Source organism: Nothoprocta perdicaria, unplaced genomic scaffold (genome assembly GCF_003342845.1).
Source record: "Nothoprocta perdicaria isolate Ctin4 unplaced genomic scaffold, notPer1 scaffold_36, whole genome shotgun sequence".
NCBI lineage: Eukaryota > Metazoa > Chordata > Aves > Tinamiformes > Tinamidae > Nothoprocta > Nothoprocta perdicaria.
In genome coordinates, this window is record NW_020455599.1 from 4934366 (window position 1) to 4953294 (window position 18929).

Consider the following 18929-nt stretch of genomic DNA (forward strand, 5'->3'; position numbering starts at 1 on the left):
GGCAGTTAGTCCCTTATATCTTGGGAAGTGTTGCCATGCTGAGTAATGGAGATGAACGTCTGTTAGACTGCAAGTGACCTAAATATTAGTGGAAAACATGAAGGTGAAGAGTTGGTTCTGTCTTGTTGGTCGATTCCCTTGGAGAAGTGAACATCGTTGTGCAGTAGGACTCTGTGGGAGAATGGAGCAACATCTTCAGAGCTGCCATTCCAGGGAAGGGCTGTCAAACGGGGACTGCACCTCCTGTGGTAGGACGTGCCCCAACAGTTCCCACCGCGCTTGTGTTTTGGGCATTGGTCWCTGCGTGGGTTTTTCGTTGGCTTAGCACCCTTGGGAGACAAAAATCTGAAGCAGAAAGTTGAGCAACTTATGAAATTGTAAGTTTTCTGATTCATTTAGTGAATTATGCCTGCTTTCTTACACAATAATATATATTCTTGTGTAATCGTGATGATTTCTGTAGAATATGTCTTTCATTGATAAATAATCCTGTACTTTTAGAAAGTGAAAAGAGCAAAAGATGAAAGTGTGTTGTCGTTATCCACCCAAATTTAGGGCTGTGGTGGATGCAAATGCTTAAACATCTCTCTTCTGCAAGGGGATGACATTTGAAGTCCTATCATACAGCAGGAGCTCTGGCATTAATGGCTCATTTTGATTTTTCAAAAGAAAAAGTAATAAATGCTTTGAATAGAAACCTAATTATTTTTAATGTCTAGTTTGAAAGTTACAGCTTAGGAAGAGGCTTAGTTTCCCAAGAATGGGTTTGAAAGGTTACATCCTTTTCCAGTTTTCCTCTGTTCATACCATTAATTTATTCAGTCATTTCTGGGGGACAGTTGCTAGCACCTTGTTAATTAAATTTAATCCCCCGAAATGAGGTTGAAAATGAAACAATAAAAATGGTATTTCAAAACAAGATTAAACAGTTTAGTCCTGCAYGAGGATGCTAAGCTGGCAAGCAGGGAACCGTAAAAAATAACGGAAGTAAAAATGGGGCCTTTGTGAGTTGAAGCTGTTAGAGAAAGTAATGATGTCTTTGGATTTATGGCTTAGCAGTGAAATGCCTCTTTCAGCCAGCTAGTACAAAGCTTATGCATTATTTAAGTGTGGTATCAGTGGGACTTGCTTTCATACGTTTTGCATTTTAGCCAACATGAAAGCCATCTTAATACTTTGGACAGTCCTTCTTACTTGCTTTATGTCAGCTTCACATATGCTAAGTGTCCTAAAATGAAATTGGAGACTCTTAAAGCAATTGTAAAATCAGCACCTGCRGTCATATGTTAAATGTCAATGACAATTGTCTTTAAAATGACCTCATAAAATGATAATATTTGCTTTGTGCTTTAAAAAGTTGAATTTTAAAATGCTGTTATAAAATTACTTCTTTATGAACGTGTTATCATAATGTATACAAAAACACTGTCTCTCTCTCATCTGTAATTTTAAAGGAATATATTTATTATTCTTAAAGCCACCAGTTCATTTTGACTTTCATAGCTCACCAGGCAGAGATTTTGGAATATGGATCTACTTAATCTTGTTTACATTTAAATGTATCCTTGGATGTTCTATCAAATTCAAAGAAAATATGGATAGTATAAAATTTGAATCAAAATTTATCATCAAGTTGTAGTAAGGATCCTATTCTAAATAGCAAAGACACACACTGCATCAATTTAACGATTGTCACTTTATCCATAATTTATATCATTAAGTCAACCGGTATGTGTGATCTACAAAATCATACGCTCATCTTGAATCTTTGCCAGAGGAAACAGGGCATTTTAAGACTGACTGTAGCACCTTTGTTGGTATCAAAACACATGATACTATTTGAGCAAATTGTTTTATCTTTTTTTKCTGTATTCTTCTGGTGATTTATTCTAGCAAAATATTCTATTGTTCTGTTCTGATATCTGATAGATATCAGATGTCCAGTCGAGGCATTAATGTTTTGACTTCCAGTGCTGATAACGAATCCTCAAATCTGTTTAGAGTAGTTTTCAGCTGTAGCTGCTCTCAGTCCTCAGAGATTAAGATCTTACAATATTATCCTTATGTTACTGCTGGTGCTTTCTTCATTTCTTTTGTAATGCTGTCAGGCATCACTGGTGAATGCAGTTACATAGTTGCATTTCGTTTCAATGTAGATGAAGTGATGGCACTGTATGTGAGTTGTTATCTGTATATCTATATGKGAGCAATGTAAAGAGCATTTTGAAATATCTGTAGTGGTCTTGTTTAGAGGATAGACACGGAGTGCAACGTCAGCCTATCTGCTTTTGTAATGTTTTCTTTCYGTGCTCTAGCATTTCTGTGAAATTTTATATTTTAGTAATTTGGAAGTCTAAAATCTTGTTCATGTAATTGTTGATTTGAGTAGTCGAACTCAATCTAGTTTCAGTGAATTCAACTTGTCTGTAAGTCATCAGAGTTCAGAATTTGACCTAGACTCTGATAGTCATCGTTACGATGAGGGAAATCATTTGAAAATGTGTTGAATGATTTATATGGGGCCCTTGGTTTGCTGTTTCCATAACGAAGTCCTAGGCTGCAATGTATAGCGTGTTCTTTTTAAGAGTGTGCAGTGCCTTCCAGAAAGGCTTGAACGGTGAGAGATGCTGCACTGCCTGACCACCATGAGACAATGAGTTCAGCTGTTTCTTGAGAGCACCCTATGTTACGCGGAAAATCACTGTTTTGAAGGTCTTATTTAGAATTTAAACAAGACATTATTTGTTTTGCGGTATTATTTGACTGATTATGGTAAAAATGTTACATATACAGTTTTGGTAATGCTGTTTTTGTTTGAAATCTTCTAGGTTGTGCTGGTGAGATGGAACGAACCATTTCAGAAACTAGCAACGTGTGATGCAGACGGAGGAATATTTGTTTGGATACAATATGAAGGCAGATGGTCTGTGGAGCTTGTGAATGATCGTGGGGCACAGGTTGGTTGGAATGAATATTTCCTCTTAGTCACCAATGGTCACGTCCTGAGAGACATAAATGAAAAGGAAAGTGAATAGCACTGTATACATTTAGGAAGGCATGAAAGAAAGCAAAACATGTCTTTACTGAAAGGAGTAGGCAAGAAGTGTCACAAGGTTGGTTATTTTATCYAACTGTTTTTGACCTTCAGAATTTGACATTTCAGACTTTGAGAAATTGAACATTGTAAGCCCTGAAGTGAGCAAAAAAATTTTAGTGGTATTGAAGTCCACTTTTTCCTTCCTTTTAAGTGTTAAGAGAGGTTGAGTCACCCATTGTTTTTGCAAAAAAACACACCTTTTTTCAAATATATCTATTCAACATTCCAATCACTAGTTTTATGGAAATGTGTTATTTTTCAGTACATGATGGTACTACACTACAAAACTACTATGTGGCCACTATATCTGTTTTCTTATCATTAAAATTTTAAGGTGAGTGACTTTACGTGGAGCCATGATGGGACTCAAGCACTTATCTCCTATAGAGATGGATTCGTGCTGGTTGGATCAGTCAGTGGGCAAAGACACTGGTCTTCAGAAATAAACCTGGAGAGTCAGATCACCTGTGGTATATGGACTCCAGATGACCAACAGGTAATGAAACTTTCGACATCTCTTAGTTGTATCACTTTGATGTGTTATAGAATATATATCTTTAAAAGATTTTAAGTAAGTTGTCTGCAAGAACAGTTTCCCTCAAAACCAGTTTTCCTACTGATTCCATTTTAATTCTTCCTGTCATTAGGCAAATTGCTTATGTACCAAGATATCTATCATCACTTTTCACTCCTGTTCACATACAAGTTAGTTTGAGGCAGGAGTTTGGAATTGTACCTCTAATTTCTTCAAGCAGCTATCTTGAAAATATGCAAGTGATGAGATGTCCAGCACTGTCTAGTAAATATCTGACCAGATGTTTCAAGAGACGGATGACCAATTTGYGCTTACAGCAAAGACAGTCCAATTCTCAGATACAGTTGTGTTTGCCATTACATGAGCAAGTGGATAAAAACAATCTTGACTGTCAAAGACCCCTATAAGATCTATCTCAATTTTAAGCAAACAAATTAATTTTGAAAAGGTGATTTTTCCAGCCACTGAATCTAAAACATGCTGTGCTTTGGAAAAGCTGAGTTTTAAAAATTTTTCTTTACTGCTTTTCTAGTGAGGCATATGATGTTGGTCATGCCTCTGCTTGTAGTGGGGCTTGTGCTAGCCCATTGATTTTTGTTTTCAGAATCTACAGTGGCTCTTTGTTATTCAGCACTTGAATTTATTTAGCAATCTTTTTTTCCACATGCTTGTTGTCGTTACAGTTAATATGTGTATAATATAGTACTGAAAGAAATTACGAGGATAGACTACTGCCAAGAGAAGTTGTATTATTTTAAAGACGGGATTTTTTTTCCTTCTTTTACATTGCACCTTCATAAAAAAGACATTGGTTTAAGACTCAAGATATCATTGACTTTAATTTAGATTACTATAAATTCTTACAAGATATATGCAGAGTTATTTTGGGTATTGCAGAGTATTGCAGGTGTTGTGTAATATAGCACTGGATTGTAATATAGCACTGATAATGCATTTCTACAGCAATTTCTAATAATTCTAGAGTGCCCTGCAAAGAATAATGAATTAATTATTACAACGCTGCTTTTTTGAGCTAGGGAGTCTAATTGCCTCTTTCTGAATCTGGGGAAATTTAAGACTTGGCAATAAATAATTTACTGAAGATCAAGAGGAAAAGACAAGCCTCAGAACTAGGAAGGGAAACCAAGATCTAATAGCTCTTACTCCTATGTTTTAAACATGAGACTATCCTCTTTGTGTGATTTGCATTTATAGTTCATTGCTCTATTTGGAAATATCTTCACTTGAGTGTTTAATTTGGGAAGACTGACTGCCTTTATTTCAAATCAGCCAGTATATTTGTACTTTCTAATCTAGACGCTTCTTAAGTGTGTGTTCCAGAAAACAAATATTTTTTCAGTGTCCAGATAAAGACACACAAACATAATGGGCAATTCTAGTTGTTTGAAATTTATTTGCTTGAGTTAAGGGGTTCTGCTGCTGAGAAATTCACAGAAAGAGGATGAAATCCAGGCACAGGCTTGATATCACTCTCACAACTTTCCAAACCAAGCATTTTGCAGGTCTGGCCAGTGATGAATCTTCCTTTTCTCCAGCGCTGATGGAGAGATCTTCTAATACCTATTTAGGTGTATTTGTCTTTAAGATACAAACCAAGAGACTTGCTCACAGTACATGCTAATAATATAAATAAATAAAAATTTTGATGAAAGAAGACATTATATATATTGCTCCTAAGCACATACAGAAATGGATGCTCTCATTAGCATAGGTGCTTATCTCATTTTTCTTTTTTCCAATAGTTAGCCACTTTTGTGTCTATATAGATGAGATCGAACTATTCTAAAGTAGCTGAAGCATCTTCCATATTATGTAATGTAATCTGATTGTCAGTGCAATGAATGAAAGATAAATATCAACATTTAAATTTATATTTTCATAATATTCTTTGTCACCTCTCTGATACCATGAAAATTGCTTTTGAAAGTGTTCCTGAAAAACATTGCATTCCATGACCTTTAAGAAAATTAGCTTTGAAAGTTAAATTTCCAGTGAGAATTTATTGTTTGATGTCAGTTTTCTATAATTCTCGTAAAAATTTGTTTGATATAGTCTGTCTAAAATGCCAGCATAGATATTAGTTTGGGAGTGACTTTTCATTTCTTGGGAGACATAATGGGAAATTCAGTCTCAATTCTTTTGCAAAAGGGAAGTTTCCACCTGCCTGACATCTACTCAGCTCAATTCTAGATTTGTTAACTTTTTTCTCTCTATCCTCTTCATCCTCATCTTTTCTTCCAGTTCTTGTTTTCCATCTTCTCTCCCGTGTGTCTGTTCAGCACCAGTAGCCCATTGCCCGTCAGCAGGAGGACAGGAACTGCCTGCAGCYGCCTCTCTGCGGGAGGAAAAGGGTGGCTGGAGCAGCAGGACTGCTGCCCATCCTGTTCTKTCGTATAGTTGAGCTGTCAATACTGGATTCAAATACTGCAAAGAGACAGTCCAGCTCTTAACTGTGACTAACAGTGTGTGTGGCCCCTGGATTTTTCTTCCTGCTGCATTCCAATATAGGCTTGTAAGTGAAACATCCAGGATAGTGGCTGATGCCATCAGTGACTGAAACTTATTCATAGTTAATACTTCCCAAATTCTTTTGTGAGCGTAGAGGCAGGATGATAGCTGGAGACATGACTGTGGCTCACTGTTGGCCTGYTGAACACAGGCTTTTGTGTTTAAAATAATTTGGAATGTACTTTGCCTTGAAGGAGTTACTGACTTAGTAGTAGTAGTTATATTTGCTCTGCATCTCCTTTTAGAAAGGGAGTGGTATGATTCATAATTTGTGGCTCTGGTGAATTTTCATGATATCTTGAGTTCTGCACTCTGTGTTGGGGACAAACCTACTGTGAGTCATGGGACAGCTGATAAATCTGGTTTGCTGCAGTGCTTTCTTTCTCAGCGTTATATGTCATGAGATGCTAGCGATGGAAGGGCTCCGAGGCCCTTGTGCCATCAGCAAGGTTAAGCTTGGAGTGATGGGATCATGCAGTTTTTTTCTTTTAAGCAGTTTCTTACAGGGCTGTAAGATGCTAAAAATCTTGGTTCCCTAAGGTCATGCAAGTACTTTTCTCAGTGAGAAGAATTACCCAGGACCATGCTGGGATGAATATGAATTTGGAATGTTAGATGAAACAGGAGAATCTTGTAYTCCAGGAACAGTTCCACAGGACTCTCAGGTTCTGACCATACTTATTTGCAAAGAGGGCACATATATACCAAGTAGATTGAATAAATTTCCAACTGTGAAGAAAAATGARTTTTGTTTGTCCTGATTGCTTATTTATAATTACAGAAGCAATGTCAATAAATAATTGAAGCTYTCTCCTAAGCCAACAAACCGTATAAAAATATCTTTTCAGTGCTTCAGCTTCCTCTGTGTTAGGTTTGATCCTAGTGAGATCTTTCTGTCAACTTCTGCCATCCTCAGGCATCCTCTGCCTTTCTTTGCCCTTGGCTTCACCCTCCCCCTGTTAGAGTGGATGCTGAAACTTTCCGTTTCTTGGATTTGTTATGATTTTACCTAATGATGAGGCTTTTCTCTGTTCAGGGCAGAAGAAAGGCATAGTGTCAGAGGTATCTGTACCTGTATCTGTACCTGTAGAGGTATCTGGTTATCCTCTTGCTGGTGGCAGTATAGTGTAACCCCCTGGACTGCACTGAGGTTGTTTCTGTCCACTGTGTCTGTATGYAAGAAAGGAATCACAAGGAAATCATTCTCCAGGAAAGAGAAGCATCAGTGAAAATGAAKCAATAAAATTTAAGTTCTCAAACAGGCTATGTTCTGTTGTTGCAGCTAATATCCCAAGAGGTGCTTGGCATTTTGTATTTTATATTTATATAATWTMWATTAATTAATATTATAATTTATATTAATTAATATTATATTTATATCATATTAAATTRTACTTTATATATTTATATTAATCTATATTTGTTCTCTGCGCCTCAGCTAGTGAAAATTATTAAACTTTTCTGACAGCAGTATAATCTAATTTTTATTTTTTCCCTCTTCTTTACTTCTTTTGTGATTTTTAGTTGTGGAAATTTGGGGACTTTTAAGGCTTCTCTTCAAGCTATGACAGATAATGGGTATGTGTGAACTTTACCCATGTACTGTCTTCTGCTTCCTTTGAAAATAAATATACAAGCAGTTAGTTCTTTTAATTTGCATCCTGCCAAGTACAATGTGTTAACTGTCATCTATGGTTCCATCATAATATAATGTGCATTAGTGTAAAGAAAGTGTAAATATAGGCCCCTGTTTAGAAGCTGTTCTCTGTGCCTACTTATGTAAGTTCAGCTCATGGTGGAGCAGAGAACAAGCACAGCATTAGGAACAGGGATTGTGTGCACTGCAAGGTCTTTGGAGACATTGGAAGAGGTGAAGGGGCATTTTGCTTAACCTATGAGACCCATAGTGCTTACTGACTATTTTCAAGCAAGTGTAAAGAATTTGTAGCGTACAGAAGGCCCGGATTTTTTTTTCTTTTATCCTTTGTCGTTTGCAATAGCTGTGCAGAAAGACAGTTTCTCACTGTTAGTCACTCTTGCTCCCAGTACTTGCCATCCCTTCTCCCGTAGCAACCGCAGAAGCTTCAACACGTTTTCTCACGACAGTTGTGAGACAGAGGCAGGCTTCAGTTCCTGAATTCGCTCCTGAATACCCTGGATTTTGAAACAGAATTCCAGGCCCAGGAAGGAGCCTAGCATGGAGGAGAGGAAGGCACTGCTTTCTGGTGCCGCTGATGCCAYCAGACCAGGAGTCTCCAAACGCTGACACAGCAGTCAGTGTCTGAATGTGTTCACATGGATGCTGTGTTGGACCAAGTCACTGCCACGAGACAGAACCCAGGGCACAGTTGGTACCTCAGAGGCCTTACAAGTTAAATAAACAACTCCATTCCCACTGCTGGTCCTTACCCTCCTAACACACTTTACACACTCCTGTCCTTACCTGCTTTTTGTTTTACTGCTAATAGTTTTCATACTCTCATACTTCTACCTCCTCTTTGCAAGCAAGGAAAGAAATATTCCCCCCAGCTAAGGCAACTTCTCCGAGGTAATACATATTGATTAGGTGATTGAACTTGCCTTTAGCTGCTCTCTCTGGTTTGACAGGGCTATGTTGAGGCTGTGTCAGCAAGATGAATGCAGATTGCCACAGAGGTTCATGAGACATCGATTTTCATAATGACAATTTTACACTATGAAATTAAGTTGGATCAGTGTTTTCCCCAAATCACCGCAGGTGGAACCATAGCAGCTCCGAACCTGGGGCCTAGAGGTATCAGCTAATTAACAAGAAGCACTGTCAAGTGATTATAAGTTACACTAGGGATTTTTAGAAAGCTGTCTTTCAGCTCTTTTAAAGAGCTTTGTGTGGCTTTAGTCCTTTCAGGGAATTTAGTAAACCCATTGCCACTGTAGTACAATCCACTTTGTGATCATCTCATCTTCATCAGTAGTATATGGTTCGCAGTTGCTGACCCATTTTCAAAGAATGTTGTTTTGAACAGCTCTTAAGCTGAAAGCAGCAATGGTGGCTTTACCATTGCTTTCAGAACATGGCTTAAAAATAAGGAGTTATAAAAACGCCCAGATGTCATCTTCCTATTTACATCCTCTTTTGCTTGGTGTTCTGGAACAAGGAGTGTGTGCTTTCATTTACCCTACAATTTTGGTTTTATTCAGGTGCTATAACATGCATTGGATTCAGGCAGGCAGTTACTATTTTTTAGAAATTACATTGATTTTTCCTCGTATTTCTAGCTGTGCGAAAAAAAAAAAATCTTGAAGTCAGTCGTCTAATGAGTTGAAGAAAGATGAAAGAGAGCTACATGCAGGAAACTGGGACAGTATGGATTAGGGAAATGTTTACCTGATTTTTTCTGAGGGTAGAAAGAGAGAAGGAAAAAATGTACACACTGTAAATTTTTAAATTGTAATCAATGATTTTGGTCTTAGATTATTCCTTGTTCCAAGAAAGGCCCCTTTAGGCCTTTTTCATAAAAAAGTCTTTAAAATGCCAGGAAGCATCTATATTTTTGTATCTTGACATATAGAAATATATCTTTTCTTCTAACAGTTCTGGGTGGAGAGACTATCAAATGGTCTCATAAATGTATTTACGATGATTAAAGCCACTCAGAATTGCAGTGTAGGACATTGTAATCTTTGAGAATGAAATGAAAGACCTATTTTCATCGATGGATGATTTATACAAATTACTGGGAAAATGGCTGCAGGCTTTTTATAGCATTTAAGAAATGTCATTAATTTACCAGGCAGTTTATTCAAGCCACGAGGACTGCAGACAATGGTTAAATTGCATAAAAAGATTTTAAYGTTGCATGCTGCATAATTGAATGGTACCATTATAATGCAAAAAGAGAACAGGGGAAGGAGACTTCAGTTGTTTTTCAAGATAAATCTCTTTGTTATACAAAGCAAGCAGATTAACAAAACTAACCACAGCTTAACTATCTTAATATTTGGGGATATTTTTATAAGCATTTCAGGCTTTCTTTTGGTAGAGTTGCTATTAAAATTAATCGTCTCTGCTTGCTTGTCCTAAGAATTCTTTAGATGTTTTCTATCTTATTGCATCGTTTTATAGACAAAATATGTATCTTTTTTATATACGCTTAAAACATTTAAATGTTTTCCCTGAGTCTTCACTGTTCTCAATGTATATATTTATACATGCTGATGGAAAACAGCAACACTTTGTTCTTGCTTGGCAACTTTATTTTCATGGTGCCACATAATAGCGATGGACAGATTTTATGAGAAAAAGTGATGTGAATTTTAAATGCTAGTTACCCTATTTCTCTGCGTATCTTTTTATTGTATTTTTATTGTATTGTTTTAAAGCTGCATTATGCAGCTATTTCTGAAGTAATAGATGTGTTTTTCTGATGTCTATATGTAGTTTCATTAACATTCTCTTTCCTTAACCTTTTGGTCTCAAGTAGGTGTGCGTGCATCATCTTGCTGAGCATACAGCTTCCCAAAGGAAGGAAAGWAAAGAGTTAAATATTAAGTTCAATGCAACTGTGCCTTTTTTTTCAKCTAGGAGCAATGAGCAGCTACCCCACAAAGTGATTACTCACCTGAGGATTCTGTAGGCTTTGCCTCTTGTTTTGAGAAGATGAAGAGACCGTATACGTTCTCCCTGGAGCCTGTGGGCTTCATCTGTGCCTTTAGAGACCTAGGGGTTTATCTCAGGGCTTTATCTGTTCGAATCCCTGACTGATAATGCACAATTACTGAGCCAAGGTAATTGAAGGAACAAGGTGATGCTGCAATGTTCTTACTTCTAGCTTCATCTGTGCCTTGCCTAATCTTTCACTTAATACTCTTTACCCAGTCCCTGGTGGCAAGATATTTAGAGAGCTGATAAGATGGTGCTATTTGCTCTGGTCATGAGAGTTAAGAGATGGGGAGTGTTTCATGCACATAGCATCATGGTTCATGTTTTCTCAGGAGCTCCTGTGAAGATTTCATGTCAACATTGTATCTGGTGACTCTTAAGGGCCATTATGCTGTTCAGTTAGTGTATCCACTTAGCGTTTTCCTCCTCAGTACTGTTTTACGTTTTTGGGAGCATCAGCATCAGCAAAATAAAAATAAATGCAAATAAAAACATGGCCAGTCTCTGCGTGGGACATTTCAGAAAGGAGCAGGTTTCCTCTCTGCTCACCTTGCTAGCATTTATGAGGACTTGCAGAAATAGCATGGAGTGTTTAGTTCTTTAGGACAGGGAATATTTATTTGAACCTGTGTGATGCTTCAGCTCTGAGGCAAGCTGTAAGGACTTGTTTGTAAATGAGCAATCTACTTGTGTAAAGCAGCAGCACATACTCGGGGAAAGTGTGGCACCTTCAGCTGAAATCTTCTTTCTTTTGCTTTGTAAGATAGGAATTTTATTTTATTTTGATCCTTTAAGATTTATTTCATCAGGAGATGGTACCTGAGTCAAAAGTTTATTTCTCACAGAGGAAAGCTTTCTAAGCTGAAAAAGTTTTACAGCATTTGTCAGGAACAGTCTGTGTCAGAAAGACTGTTCCTTTTCTGGAACTGCTTGACTTAGAATATTTTGTCCCCAGGACCACTTTGCTCTATCCAGAGCTTTGTGATCATTTTGATTCAAAAGAAATGTAGGCTGCCAGAGTAGTTAATTTAAACTGTAATATCACCAGGATTTGATCGCTCAAGTTTCTGGGATATAATAATAAGCTTGGGTGCCAGCGCAGAGTTTTCAACTTGGGTCAGATGTGTCCAAGTCTGTGAAGAGTTTGAATCCTTTGCGTGGGGAAGGAAGATTGTAGTGATTGAGTCTGGAGGAGAACACTTGTCAACTTCTGAACTAGGTCTCTTCTGGGAAAGCAAGGCCAAGTTTCATAGTAAATTGGAGATGAAAGGTGATGATTTTGGGGAATGATGTCACGTGGTCTTTCCATTCTTTTGATATGAAGACATTGTGTGTCATTAATGGAAGAAGGATGCAATATCTATTAGATATCTAAATATATATCTAAATATCTGTTTTTCAAAACCATTTTTACCTGTATTTCATCTTACCTGGATTCAACTTGAGCTCTGTGCTCTTAATCAAAGAGCCAGTTTCCTGTTCCAACACTCCAGGATTGTGGAAGGCTGCGTTACCTGGGAGGCTGTTAATCTTTCTTTGCTTTCTCCATGCTTAGGAGGACAGCCACTCTTCAATGCCTCATTTTCAGGAGTAATTTAGTACTGCATTTGTCTMCATGTTGATTCAGTTGCATTTGGGCTCACTCATTTCTTGCCCGTGCTGAATTACCCTTCTCTGCTCAAGTCCCAAACCTAGGAAGAGAATGCGAAAGCTGAAGAGCTTTTTCCTGTAAGTATAAAGTTTGAACCAGGGACTTCTTGAATTGATATTAAGGAACTAAAAAGAGCAGGGATGTAGCTTCTGAAGTATTTTTTGTGTTGCATTTTCAGTGGTTCAGAGGGCAATTCTTGATGCTAAGTAATATTATTTTCAGCTAGGGTGTATATATATTTAAATATATATGTATATATAAGGGCAACAGCTCACAAACTTATAAAAGTGGGAAGGAGATTTTAGTCGGAGCAGCATACATTTATGCTATTTTTCAGGAAATAACTAAAGCCTGGCCTGGGTATAACGACACTGGAGACTGCCAAATGTATGTGAAAATCAGGTGACATCCTTTGCCCGATTGATTGATTGCTGGTAAAATTAATTGTGCTTTCCCAGCTAATACTTAGTGGTAGAAATGACTATTTGATATTATGACTAATTTGATCTATGTGTTTTCATAGGTATGTGTGCATTTTCCTGGGGGAGTTAAATGAAAGATCAGAAAACTGGGCTGCTTAAAGAACATTCCAAAGAATTTCTGGTACAGGAGTTCTGGGTTCCTGGTCTGCTCCCCGTGTACTAAAAGGCAGAGCAGATGTCCCTAGAAGATATTTCAGCTGCTAGCTTTCTGTTCATTTTGCATACTACTTTGAATGAGATGTGAAATGTAACAAAAGAAAAAAAAAACTCTTTTTTGTTAAAAAAAAACCCACATATTGTTAAGTCAGCCAACATTATGTAAAACAGCTGCTCTTTTCAGATAAAAGTCTAATTGATATAGGATTGGAACATATCTGAAGAGTCAAGAAAAAAAATATAGAAATATATATGTCCAAAAGTATGTAAGTCAGAGCAATCCACATGTAATTACAGATGTATTCAATAATCAAACTTCCTGCAGTTTCCCAGAACGCTTTCAAATGAAATAACCTTTGCCTGGCCACCGACTGGTTTCATCCTCACATGTCCAGAGGAGTTTTGTTGCTTGAGATCTTACGTTTAACACTGCTTATATTTTTCACACCTGGAAGAAAGTTCAAGGCTGTACAACATCAGTGATTCTTCTGCAATGTTACGTTATTTTAGAGAGGAATAAAGCCAGTGCTGTTTGAATACCCAGATTTTAGGGTTTCAAGTTTTATTTAAAGGATTTGTCACCAGTGTATTTACTTTGTGTTCTTGTTTGAGGACTCTGTAATAGTTACCTAAACCCAATAGGCTTTATAAGGGAGAGAAAAAACAAACCTGAAAGTACTTAGCTGCACCACTGCTACTTTGGAAAATTGTTAATGCTCTTGAATGAGAATTTCATTGCTCTGTGTGTGTGCAATTAGCTGTGTGATCTGCTAGTGTATCATCCATATACTGGCTGTAACTGCTCATTTTCCTCATTCCTCAAAAGGAAACAAAATTTCTTTTCAGATTTTTTTAGACCTAAAGGCAGTCAAAGAAAACCACATGCTTTTTATTCCCTCAAGTTTTTTTGTGTGAGCTGTAGCGATGTCTCTGTTCTCTGTTTGTGCCAGTTCGAGAAATCATTTCACAGCAGCTGAATTTTTAATGGGAATAAAAAGTATTCAACAGGAGAGGAGCTGTGTGGATTCTCTTTTTCCTCTATACATTTTGAGGTAAAAAGAAATAGAATCAGAAATACCACAGTTCGAGGGGAAAGAAATCTTTTCACTTTTTTTTTTCCTGTATACTAAGAAGGTGCTGCTGCATCGCCTTTTGCTTTGCGATGGAATGGATGTGCAGAAGGAATAAACAAAAAGAACACAAGAAGTGTAAAATGCTAATACCCTGACTAAATGGACCACAAAGTGTGCTAACTAAACCTTTGCAAGAATAACATTTTTATGCTAGACTAATACTATGGAATGAAAATGTTTAAAGGCAATGATTTTCCACATAATCTCTGTGTTATTGAGCATACCTGCATAAGTGGATGTTTGATGCATCATTTTATGGTTTAATCAGTTTATCGTTCAGCTGATCTTGAATCACAAAAACAGATTTATGTCTATTAGTGCAATGGCAAAGTGGTGAAGACTGTAAAACTCATTCCTATCTTGAATACTAATGTTTGGCCTTATGGTTAAATCAGAGCAGATGGAGCATCTTAATTCAGCTTTGAACTGCTCAGCATAGTCTTGGCACTGCATACGCAGTTGGTCTTATTGGCTTTTCTACAGAACATCATTTCTGAAATATAGTTCTGACTTTCTTACCTTTGGGGAGATGAAAAGAGCAAAGGAAATTAAAGAAAAATATGGAAGGACAATTCTGAACTTGGAAAAGAAGAATTTTAGTAAGACAGCATTGGGCAAGAAGGCAGTAAATGGAGATGGATGCAGGGTAGAACTGTTAATGGTTCATCAATACCTGATAATGAGGTTTCAGCAAATGGATATGCTTATCCAAAAAAGGAATAGGAGGGCAAAGAAAAACACAAAATGCTGAAAGAGAAAGGTTTGCCAAGTACGTAGATTAAAGAGGAATCCTGTAAACATTGGAAATACAAGACTAGAGAATGTTAAAAAACAAAGCTATAAATCACAGTAGGCAAAAATAAATGAGAAATTAGAGGCCTCAAGCTGGATTTCACAGAACAAATTGCTGGTTCAGAGAACAAAGTTGCTACCACAGTTTGAAGAACGAAGAGCAYGAGTTTGGGTTTGTAGGAACAGGAGCATTGAAAAGCCACTTACTGTTTATTTGATCACAAGTTACTGTTAAAAACTCCTCACCAAGTTTGTGGTAATGAAAAGGCAGGTCGGGAACTGGTTATTTTGAAATATGCTAAGTCCCTCTGCCTGACTTGTGCATCCACAAATTCTGAAGGATCTTAAATAAGTTTTAACATTGCTGTAAGCAGAAATGGTAAAGTCTGTGCTCCAAGTCTCAAAGGGCTGCACTATTTAACTGTACTAGATTTAGAAAAGATTCTAGAAGCATCTGAGAAATATGTAAATAAGATTTATGTCTGTACCTTGAAACTAATTAAAGTGAAAAGTGAACATGAAATTGCCAAACACCTGTAAATTGGTAAGAAAAGACATAGATGGGATGCTGTCCCTGGAAGAAAATCATGTGACACTAGTGTCTCAAGTTTAGGGATGTGCTTGCAAAAGTGGCTAAAAAAAAACAGCAGAAATTCCGTAGTTTTAAAAAAGTTGCAATTCCTCCCAATATGGGTCTCCTACGGTATGGCTTAGGATTGTCCAGACAGAAATAGCTGTCTGTGCGATTTGTTCAAGTTTGATGTAGCAGGGATATATCTGCTTCACATTCCCTGTTCAAATAATTTGGCAGATGTAGTTAATTCAGTAAATTACAATGATATTATTTTATTTAATGTGTATGGATTGGCAGTGCCTATAGAAAAACTGACTAGGATCCGGTCTGTAAAAGTTTGTCAGTTTGCATTATAAAAATGTGAAGAGTGGACTTGCTTTTTCATCACACTGTGTATTTATTTTTTTAAAAAAAGGAATTATTGTTGTGAGTTAGCAACATTTACAGATGACAGTTGTCTAGATTAATTAAGACTCTAGAAATTGGCTTGAAAATTTCACAGTTCAATACAGCACAGTATGCTGCAGTGGCCTAATAAGCAAATTGTAGGACACAACCCTTTCTCTCTTTATAATCTGAACAGTCATTTTCTGGAAAAAAAAAGGCTTGTGTTCAAATACTTTGTTATTCCAGCTGCCACTTACGTGATGAAAAAGGAATAGCAATAACTAAAGAAATGGTTCAGTAGCTTTAAGATTGGCATCTTAGCCACAGCTCAGAAAGAGATTGGAGCATCTGAGTTTTCATGACAGATGGCATTAATTTTTAGAATATTTTGGTGTATCCAGGAATTTAAATGCAAGCTGTTACTATAAAGTTGCATTAGTTTCTAAGTTAAAATTACATACTAGTGTTTGGAATTCTTTGTCTTGTTGTCTTAGTGAAAACCTACTTGACCTTGCACCTGCAGTCAAAGACCATTGGGGCATATCAAAATACATAAGGAACACAAAAATATAACAGTTTTGTTACAGCAGTCAGTGTTTGATCTTGCCTCAAATGTGCGCAGTGTAAGCCGTGATCTCACAAAACCATGCGGAGGAGGCTCGAAGAAGAGCAACCAGAGAATGGCCAGGGGCCAAGAACAGTTTCTCATAGGAAGAGAGATTGAAAACATAGAGTTAGCTAATCTTAAAAATATAGTCAAACAAAAAGTGAACAAATATAAGTTATTGTAGGATATTATATATATAAGAAAAAYGTGAAATTACCCTCATTGACTGAATTGAGTTTTATGGCTGCTGAGGCTATGGGTCATTATTTGGAAGTCAGCTTTTTTCTGTGTATTGTCAGATGTGGTGACATGACTGGATCTTTCCCTTTCATACTGAATCAGTGTATTCAAATTAACATAAAGCTGGAGCCTACTTACTGTTGCTTAGTTCTTTTTATGTACATTAAACCAAATTAAGTAACAACAGACTATATTTAATGAAAAAAAAAAGAAAACATTGCTGTGAGTAAATTAGAGTTCTGTTATGAAGTAGGAGGACTGCTCAGCTGGACCTTTTGTGTGCTAGATCTTGGGTAGTTTGTTGCAGTTCTTTTGGTTTCCAGGTTGCCAAATCATTTTCCGCCAGCACTGTTTCTGGTCCAGACACAATTCAGCACAGCAGATACACACATAGCAAAATTGACTGGTCAGGTTGAAGTTGTTCTTCTTGGATTGAATTATTTAGCCTCCTGGATGCACTAAAACATGTTTATTCATGAAAAATTAACTCCAGAGCAGAATACACCATCTTTTGACTAGCGCTTGTCTTTTGGGAATTGGTACATTTCAAACTGTGCAGAATTTAAAACTTGAGTATTGGAGAAGATTGCAGTYTTGAATGACTTCTTCATAGGTCTTTGACTGAACAGGGACTAAAGGAAAAAGATGTTTTTACATATCAGAGCTAGCTTGGGAAACTTACTGTCTGAAATTATTTCAGAGGCTAGAAAGTTAGCAGAGTTTAAATAAGATTTTTTTTACATAGATATATTCTGGTTTGTTAAAATAAATATGAATTAATATGGGCTTCAGGAGGAAACCAAACACCAATATTTCAGGACTATACCTAATTTTCAGCTCATAGCATGCTTACAAGACTTTCTGTGTGGATTATCCCATGGAAAATTATAGCAGATTTCCTTTCAGAGCAAGGAATCTAGAAAACTTTGTAGTGTCTTTTTTTCATCTGAAATCTTTGAAACCTTTCTTTCTAAAATGTTCAAAAGTACAACCATTACGATTGCACCACATATAAATACTGTTATGTAAATCTACTAGGAAACTTGGTTTGAATGCTGCAAGTCAGTTACCTCATCTCAAAAGGAAGGTAGAAGTAATAAAGGAGAGGTCAGAAAGGATGATTGGAGGCTTTGGACAACTTCTGCACAGGGTAATTTGAAGTTCCTCAGCTTGGAGAAAAGATGACTGAGGGATTATGTAATAGAGGTCTACATAATTATGTCTGATGTTGAAAATGTAAATAGGGAATTATTATTCTGTATTTCTTACAATGTAAGAGGAAAAGTTTAACCAGTGAAATTATCAGCTAGCTGTAAATACAGGAGAATTTTTTTTTTTTGGCAGAAACTATGTACTTTTTCAGGGAACCTATTCTTTTACTCTTTGCTGAATATTTGACCACTGTTAGAGATTAAGATACAGGCCTAGATTTTTTTTTTTTTTTCATCTGGGCATTTAATTAATAGTTCCTTAAATTTACAAGCACTGGCACTGAGAAATGGGAAAATCTACTGTTTTTTGTTTTGTTTTGTTTTGTTTTCCGGTTTGTTCAGTTTGAACTTTCTCCAATGTGTAGGCAATTTCCTCTTTCGTTAGTATGACTGGCTGTGACATGGCAGTAGAGAAATTAAGTTATGTGGAAATGTGATTATAAACCGGCAAATAAGTGGTAGATTGAAGGGCAAGTATAAGTTCTGTTGCTCCTTTTAGCTTCATTTTTCTGTACTGGCTACATTTCAAGTTGACGATTGCCTTTAAACTTGATTACAGCATATTTGCCTCATGTAGAATTATGTGATTGTAGGAACAGCCTTGGCTAATGCATTTGCCATTTCATGAATTCATGAAAATGTATTTCCTGATGTTTTTCTAAAATTCATCAAATGTGCAGGCTCTTATCTTGCTCAAAACTCAAGAAGGAACATGCTCATAAAAYAGGAATTGTAGATTCCAATGTAGTGTGACCTTAATCAGTGCATTTTGGCTGAACAGCAGTTTAGGGACAAGACCCATTCCCCTCTCCTTCTCCTCTGCTTTGCATTATCCATTTTTTATTTGAAGTGGTGGGTAAAAAGCTCTTCTTTATCCCTTCTTGAGCATGTAA

The 18929-nt window shown here is 36.8% G+C and overlaps 1 protein-coding gene across 1 annotated transcript in view; it reads left to right on the top strand.

Annotated features, from left to right (window-relative positions):
* Positions 1-18929, top strand: part of TULP4 (tubby like protein 4) — a 128642-nt gene that overhangs the window by 78754 nt on the left and 30959 nt on the right. Inside the window, exons 3-4 of the mRNA XM_026044356.1 lie at positions 2829-2957; positions 3432-3593. Coding sequence (XP_025900141.1) covers positions 2829-2957; positions 3432-3593 — 291 coding nt within the window. The remainder of the gene's footprint in view (positions 1-2828; positions 2958-3431; positions 3594-18929) is intronic.